At 40.0% G+C, this 9,067-nt stretch overlaps 1 protein-coding gene across 1 annotated transcript; it reads right to left on the reverse strand.

Annotated features, from left to right (window-relative positions):
- Positions 1–930: 930 nt before the first annotated feature.
- Positions 931–7,416, reverse strand: LOC120547635 (nuclear factor 7, brain-like). Its single transcript, XM_039783156.1, has 2 exons — positions 7,317–7,416; positions 931–3,935 (listed from the first exon to the last, which is right to left on the reverse strand). The coding sequence occupies exon 2, from the start codon at positions 3,916–3,918 to the stop codon at positions 2,533–2,535; it is 1,386 nt and encodes a 461-aa protein (XP_039639090.1). The 5' UTR covers positions 3,919–3,935; positions 7,317–7,416; the 3' UTR covers positions 931–2,532.
- Between the last annotated feature and the right edge of the window lie 1,651 nt (positions 7,417–9,067).

Raw genomic sequence — 9,067 nt, forward strand, 5'->3', positions numbered from 1 at the left:
AAATAATCAGGACTTTTAGCGTGTATAGAGCCAGCATATCTCCACCAGACTCCATGTAAATAATCAGGACTTTTAGCGTGTATAGAGCCAGCATATCTCCACCAGACTCCATGTAAATAATCAGGACTTTTAGCGTGTATAGAGCCAGCATATCTCCACCAGACTCCATGTAAATAATCAGGACTTTTAGCGTGTATAGAGCCAGCATATCTCCACCAGACTCCATGTAAATAATCAGGACTTTTAGTGTGTATAGAGCCAGCATATCTCCACATGTAAATGGGTGAATTAAGGGTTTATTTCAACCAAACCAGAGTGGTGATTGTTGGAACAGTGGAAAGATAAACCAAGACGGCTTTTGATAGTTTTATTTATTTTCTGTCCACTTTGAATGAAGTGTGTTTTACAATGAAAAAAATCCTGATTATTTACGTGGAGTCTGGTGGGCTTGGTGATGGTGATTTCGGGGCTGTTTCATGTTAAACAAAAATCTTACTGTATATGGTTGTACATCACTGCCACCTAAACATGGATGTATTTTCTTGCACCAAATGCATAACTGCAATGCATTGTGGGTTATTATCTGAAAGCACACCCCAATCATAAATGTTTATTCAGTAGCTGTAAGATCAGATGGCTGTTGGTTTAGTCTCACGGTTTCTGCAAACATGCTTTTGGGAAAATCTGGCAATATAATGTAATACTGATGTGGATAAACATGCTAGTAAACAGAGTTCAGTTCCCTTTCTGCTGAATGTTACCAATGATCAAGACTGCTTTTATTTCACACCACAGACATTTATTGAAGTCAAAAGACAAACACATTCAGTTCTACCGTTACAGAGTTAAAAAGAAAAGATAGTGTTGCACCCAACGTTAGCATCAAATTACAAGGAACTGACTCCTGAAGGGAATTCTGGCCAAAAACACAGGCCCGAAGGCCAGAAAAGATCTGACTCCAGTTACTCAAACCACTCTAATTCCCTCGCGTCTGTTGAGGAGACTCGTTATACCAGAACTTAATGATCAAAACTGAGACAACAGACTCAAGTTTAGCAAAGTTTACTAAGTCCAGCAGTTAAGTTTACATAACACAATTGTGGGTTCACAAAAAGAGACTAAGTTTCCCTAGCTTCAGACATCAAATGTACGGAGCTCAGGTCAGCAAAGTCTCTGTCGAACTGTGAGCCCAGAATCTGCAATATCCCTCAATCTTTATCTTTTTCCTTGATGGGGTGTCATCCTCCTGTCTCCGGGCAGATTCTACTATCTTCATACACCACACATGTTGGGGCCTCTTTATGGTGTAACTGTAACACACACACCAACCTAAAAACTATTTCCTGTTATTCAACTTCTCTGTCTGGTATAAAACAGTTTCTAACATATACAACCACATTCCTAAACTATAATAAACTGTAATCAAAGCTAAAACTAAACCATCTGTGTGTCCGAGCCTATTCATTGTACAGGGAATACAAGTTTGTCCTCCCTGGAACTTGTGACCAACGTCTCATGACTACACCCAACTCACAGCATTGAGCAACACAATATAATATGAACTTTAATACAGAGAATAACACGTCTAAATAATAGTAATATTTCTACACTTGTCAGTTTGATTGGCTGGACAATCAAATTGCCCGACATACAGTCTTACTGTCCCAGACCATCGAGCCATCGGTCCATTGCTTATGTCAAACCCTGCTTAGTATCTCAAAAACAATGACTTACATAAAAACTACACATAGACATTAAACCAACACATTCTCACTCCCAGCGCGTCAGCAAGCGACACTTGGTTAGGTATCTTGGGCGTTTGTTAATAACGCTAAAAGTCTTGTATGTGATTGGTCGGGACTCTTGGCGTCACCTCTTGACTCTCTGGCTTACGACGCACGTTTAACTGACATATGGCACAAGAACGGGACAGTTAGGTTCAGGAAAGGATAGATCACTTTAACTTTTATCCCTGCTTACACCAAGACCTTTCCTGTCACATTATGACTCACTGTGAGCTCATTCTTCTCTCTATCTGCAAGTCTTCATCTCAAATTAACATGTCTACAAGGATTTTAAATAAGCAATAAAAACATTGGAGAAATTTTCGGAAATAAAACTTGTCAAAGGCGACAAAAACATTGAAAAAAAAAACTTAAACTTGGGAAAAAACCCAGTTTTGTATATTAAGCCTTTTACAGATCAGAACAACAATATTAATGTTTCATCTAAACATCCATATTTACCTTTATAAACATATATTTTAGATTTTTAAAACCTTTTGTTGTGTTTCATTCAGCCGTCTCATTTACCGCTGCAATCAGATTACTACCCGTTATATTAACAACCATTATTCTGTTTATATTATTGCATATTTAATCTTGTTTCTGTTTGCTGCTGCAGATATGAAGTTTGAACTTATTTTATCATTCAGTTCAGATATTATTTCTACGTAAAAAGATGGAACACATTAACGTTTAAGAAGTGAATAGTTGTTTACTATTATTATCACCACCATAAAACTACTGACTATCAGACCTGTTGTTTTGTCACGCAGACCTTCAGTGGTGATATCTTCAGATTACCATCAATGTTAATGTATGGAAACATCTTCTCAGTGAAAGTGTGTGTGAAGGTGTGTATGTTTGTGTTAGTGTCAGGATCAGAGAACGACAGATTTCCTCTGTTCCAGTCCAGAGTCACTCTGATCCTCTGGAGCTGCTTCTCAAATGGGAGAACAGTGAGATCTGGTGGTGACCATGTTGAGTATTCACCTTCCTTGAACCCTATTGTCCATAATCCAGAGTCCATGGCTCCCTTCCTCTTGACAGGCTCTGCTAAAACACCCAGTTCCCAGAATGTACTGTCTCCAACCTTGACATCCCAGCTGTGAGTCCCTGAGTTAAAGCCCTCAGTGCCCAGGACAGAGATGTAATGATCAAACCTCTCTGGATTAACAGGAAGCGTCTGTCTCTCTCCTCCTCGTCTCACACTGGTCAGATCTTCAGACAGGATGAGATATGGATGAGTAGTGTTTGGGTCCAGAACCAGAGGATAGTAGGAGACCATGTCCTTCATCTTGTTCCAGATGTTGAAGCTCAGGTTGCCCAGGTGTTTGGCCTCGTCTATCAGAGCTCCTGAGAGCAGCTGTGGATCCTCCAGCAGGGGGCTCTGCTGGACTCTTTCCACTGCAGCCTTGTAGTTGATCAGGAATGAGACGTCTTCAGCTCTCAGCTGCTCCTCTGTGGCTCTGACTGTGTCTGAAAGAGCTGCTATCTCTCTGCTCAGAGCCTCCATCTTCTCCTTCATCCTCTGACTCTTCTGCTCCTCTTCCTCCCTCAGTGCAGCCATCCTAGCCTCCTCTTCCTCTTCTAGAAACCGGTGAAGCTTCTTAAACTGATCCTTAATCTGGGTCTCTGTGCGTCGGGCCTGGAGCTTTATGTGTTTTGCTGTTTGATCAAACTTTATTTTAACTTGTTCAAAAACCTTTAACTTCTTCTTTAAGGGCTCCAGAGTTTCCTGAAGTTCCCTCTTGTGTTGTCGTGCAGCTTCATCGATGGGTCTGAATCTGTGGTTGGAGTGTTTTTCTGAATCTCTGCAGACGAGACACACTGGCTGCTGATGGTCCAGACAGAAGAGTTTGAGTTTCTCAGAGTGCAGACTGCAGAGAGCCTCTGAAGCTCTCTGATCTCTCTGCTGTAAGAAACTCTCACACAGCTTCTTTAACTCCAGGTTACGAGGTGGTTCTGGCCTGTCTGATCTTTTCCTACAAACTGGACACGGCCGTGCCTGTTTGTCTCTCCACCAGGTCTTCAGGCAGTCTTTACAGAAGCTGTGGCTACATGACAGAAGAACAGGATCTCTAAAGACTTCACGACAGACCGAACAGCAGAAATCATCCTCTGACATGGAAGCCATTTCGTCTCTGAGAGCAGCTGAAAACAGCAGAAACAGCAGACATTAAAACAGGAAGTCAGTTGTGTTTCCCTCCCACACACACGGGACAAGTTTGCCTTCAGTGCTGTCTGTAAGAAGAGGTTTATTTTAACCCAAACCACTATCTTTACCTAAACTTAACTAAGTAGTTTTATCGTCTAAACCTAAGAGATTTCTGGTAGAAAGCCCAGAAGGTAAATGTCTCCCGTGTGCACCAAGCCCCCAGGAACAGCACCATGTCTTAACCCTTGTGTGGTCCTTCGGGTCCCAGTGACCCGAAGGACAACACAAGGATTATGTACTTCCCTTTACTTTGTTGAGAATTGCTCTCTAAACCCTGTTTCTTGTAAAGTAAGTAAGTAAAGTTTATTTCTAGAACACATTTAAACACAGTTTAAGCTGACCAAAATGCTGTACAAACAAGAACTAAGGTGCTGTATTAACCCTTGTTTAGAGAGCAATTCTCAACAAAGTAAAGGGAAGTACATAACCCTTGTGTTGTCCTTCGGGTCACTGGGACCCGAAGGACAACACAAGGGTTAAAGCAACCACATCCCCCTGACCCAGAAAGACTTCTCCCAGAGACTTTGCATGGTGAAAGAAACTTCTATATTTCAGTGGATATTTGTTTTGGGTACATCAACTTACCAGCCCGAACACTTAAAGGGTCCTTGTTTAAACTGTCATGTTTTAAACATTTTTAACATTTTAACACAGAAGCTGCCCAGTACCACCACAGTCTGATCTGATCACATTCATACCTGGAAGCTGCCCAGTACCACCACAGTCTGATCTGGTCACATTCATACCTGGAAGCTGCCCTGTACCACCACAGTCTGACCTGACCACATTCATACCTGGAAGCTGCCCTGTACCACCACAGTCTGACCTGATCACATTCATACCTGGAAGCTGCCCAGTACCACCACAGTCTGATCTGGTCACATTCATACCTGGAAGCTGCCCAGTACCACCACAGTCTGACCTGATCACATTCATACCTGGAAGCTGCCCAGTACCACCACAGTCTGATCTGGTCACATTCATACTGGAAGCTGCCCAGTACCACCACAGTCTGATCTGACCACATTCATACCTGGAAGCTGCCCTGTACCACCACAGCAAAAATCTGTCAAATGCAAGATCATATACCGTAAATACAGGGGTGTAGCACAAGACCCTGGGCCCTATGCATAGGCAGTCCTGATGGGTCCCCATGTTCCTCAACTCACTCCCCCCCTCCCAAAAATATAAATATATAATAATAATAATAATAATAATAATAATAATAATAATAATAATAATAATAATAACAATAACAACAACAACAACAACAACAATAATAGGGCCTCTGTACACATGAATCTGTAGGCCTAGATGTTTATAGGGTAATAACTATTAACTGTAATGCTTAGAGTAGCCTGATAACACACATTTCAAACCTCCTTTCTCTACATTCTCTAGCCTACTTCACTGTGGTTACTACTACATTTTGTTGGTTTTCTCTGGACCTTTACTTGCCAGCCTGTGTACTATGGTGTCTCTCTGATCATCTGTTAAATTTATCTGGCCATAGTCCAGGATCCTCTGGCAAAAACTGGTCTACACTGCTCTGCCTACTTTCCAGTTCCTCAGCTCTCATCTCCACACTGTGCTCAGAGCTCCCTGCTGTCTTCACTCCCATCATCCTCAATCAGATGTTCTCTATCATCTTTCTCTATGAAGGATACTTTGATATTAACCTCTTATCCTAAATGTAACCATAATATAATAAAACACACTAAGATGTTAGGGTCTGTTGCTACTCCACTCCCTGTTGGGACAGTTTCTGAAACTGAGGGCCATGTGTTTCACAATGTTAATATCTGCTTCTACTAAATCTGATCTGTTGATAGAGACCCTGCTCTCCCTGATCTGTTGGCTCAGAGCTCCACAGCCCTAGTCCTCAGGTACTGATTAGTTTAGCACCAAATGTATCGCCAAGAGTGTTGTAAAAGTCGAGGCGCAGATTCTCCACATTGTGATGCGAGAGAGGACAGATGTGAAGTTGCAGTGACAGATTCCAGAGGTTGTAATCACTGAGTTGTGTATTTTTCCTGTGACTTCACATTAAGAATACAGGTGTGTGAACATTTTCTACGAGTGCAAATTTCAATTTACAAGTTCAGATTTTTTTTTTACAAGCGCTGGTGTTTTTTTTTTTTTGTAGGATTTCAAATTAAGATCACGTGTGTGAATATTTTTTACAAGTGCAAATTTTTGTTTTATTTTACAAGTGCAAATTTTAGTTTTACAAGTGCATATTTTAACATAAAAGTTCAGATTTTTTGTTCTGCAAGTTCTCACATCGTATTCTACAAGCTCTAAGTTTTGCACCATATTTACCTTAATTATAGCCTATTAATTTAAAATGAAACATGTTTTAAATTAGGCTATTATAATGGTGTGTCGTATGCAAACAGCATTGTTAGTGTAGTTTATATATTTAGCCTTTACCTCAGATTACATGTATAACCAAATTATCATTTGAAAGTGTATGTTCTGCTCTTTCTATGGGTTGTCTCAGTCCGTTTTTAGCACTAACAGTCACGGAGATATTCAAGCAGTTTAGCACCATGGATTTGGTTTTCTAGTTTGTGCTCACCTCTCTTTGAAAAGAAGTCAGTTACCAATTGTTTCCTCTCATTCTGTTTTCTCTCCTTCTCCTGTCTTTCCTTTCTTTTTGGTAACCTGACTTGGCTTTCTTTGAGAATTTCTACAGCAGAAGTTGCGTGCAGATGGACTAAACCATTTGGCGCATTAGCAAGGGGCGGCTGAGACCTTAGATAGTCTTTTTTTTTATATACAAAATGTAGTCAGTCAATCAACCAAGTTATTCAGCCAATACACTAACTTTACATTTCATCTGACATGCATTATGAAATTTAATTAGGAAATGAAAATATCCAGGTGAAATAAAATATATTCCAGACTTTTCAAGGGCCCTCTCTCCACTTGGGCCCTGGTAATCAGTATTGGTTTGACCCCCAGTCCGACGCACCTGAATGTAAATATACTGAATTTTCCAGTTTTTGGATTAACAGAAACGTCTGTAAACTCAACGGAACATGTTCTGGTCATTTTCTGCTGGGACATTATCCGTTTTTCTTACAGTGGAAGAGATTTCTGGCAGAAAGCCCAGAAGGTAAACGTCTCCCGTGTGCCCCCTCCTCCCCCCTCCCCCCGCTGCAGAAAGTTGCCTCAGTTACTTTAACTTTGAGTATTTTAGTGTATTTCAGTCTGCAGCAGATTCCAGTCTGCAGTATTTCTCTTGTTCAGGACTTGAGAGCTCCTTCCTGTAACTCTCCTCCCTCAGCTTTGGAATAAAAAGTCAATCTTACCGTCTGTCTGTGGCTGGTCTCTCCTCACTGACAACTCAACAGGAACTCACTGGTTTCATCCATAGTCCTAAATCACAGGGGGGGGGCTGGGGGAGTGGGGAGGGAACTACCCAATCTGAGGGTTGTCTTCCCCTAAAATAATCATTAAATAACACACTGTGTATGGTAAGTAATCTCATTATATATAAATAAAATAATAATATATATTATTATTATTATAATAATTGTGTATAGTCAAACAATATAAAAGGGGCAAAATTTGCGTTTAAAGTTTAAAAAGCCCCAAACACACACACACACACACACACACACACACACACACACACACACATACACACACACACACACACACCTATTCCCCCTTTCCTCTCAGTGGTTTGGTCCGATAGTTGTGAAGAGAGACAGCAGAAATAGAACAACTATATTATTCTACATTTTCATTCTCATTCTTCCGCCAGATTGTTGCACATTAACTCCTTCCACATTTTTCAACATAGAAACTACATTCAAACATCAAAACGTTTAGCTCGATTCAGAATGGTGTGCTATTATTTATATCATTCATAACATTCCTAATTTCCGACATATTCAACGTTTAGCGGGCATTAAAGCGGATGGACAGAATGTTCAAAGTTGACACATTTTCAACTGCTAGCTACTCATTCATACATTCACTGAGAACTTCCATTCAAACTTTAAAACGTTCCCCATCTTTCATACATTCAGTGTTGCTATTCAACTTTCAAATCCCATTAGTACTTTTTTTAAATATTCTGTCTTCTTTGAGGCTTAGAACTAATGTCTTTCTGCCATTTCTACATTGGTGTGTATGGGATGGGATGCTCAGACTCAGAGGGCAGGGCCCAACTGACAGAGTGGAAAGAGACAGAAGCTACATTCTCTTTACGTTGAGATACCATCCAGAGTTGTAACTCTTCATACATTACTTTTACATCAAAATGTAGGAAATCTGGTGCCCTTTCTGGATGGTATGCTCAGACTTCAGAATCAGAATCAGAAAAGCTTTATTGCCAAGTATGTTTTTTACACATACAAGGAATTTGTTTTGGTGTTGTAGGTGCATGTCACACATTCTCTAAATATAAGTTAAACAAATAGGTTAAACAGAACAAACAATATAAGTATAAATAAATAAATATATATATATATATATATATATATATATATATATATATATATATATATATATATATACACACAGAGAATGTATTAAACATAAGAGTAAAAATTAAGATAAAAGGTCCACTTGCACGGCTCATGACATTGATTTTATTGACAATTTTGATTTGTTTTGGGGTCGTTCTTCCCTCTTCAGAGCCGACAGGGTCCACCCCAACTGGCTGGGCAGCCGAATGCTAGCTGCTAACGTGCAGCGCGCCGTTCAAAGTGCTCCACGTGATTGACTGTTTACATCCTGTAATCCATCCCAGGAAGTTGACAGTCCATTTACAGTGACATCTACTAGGTCTACTGTTATCCCCAATAGCTCCCCCTGTCAGAGTCCGCTTCATTTGACCAATATCAATGACTGTCACCAGGGCAATAAAATTTCTGTACTAATAAATCATAAAAAACAGATCATTACTAATGTTACTATTGAAACCTTTATGAACACTGTAAATAACTCACCAATATCTATGACACCATTAATTGAGGATCCTGTAAAAAACTTTAACTCTAAAATACGATATATCATTGATAACATTGCACCTGTTATAAATAAAATCAGA

The sequence above is a fragment of the Perca fluviatilis genome, chromosome 19, assembly GCF_010015445.1.
Source record: "Perca fluviatilis chromosome 19, GENO_Pfluv_1.0, whole genome shotgun sequence".
NCBI classification, from domain to species: Eukaryota; Metazoa; Chordata; class Actinopteri; order Perciformes; family Percidae; genus Perca; species Perca fluviatilis.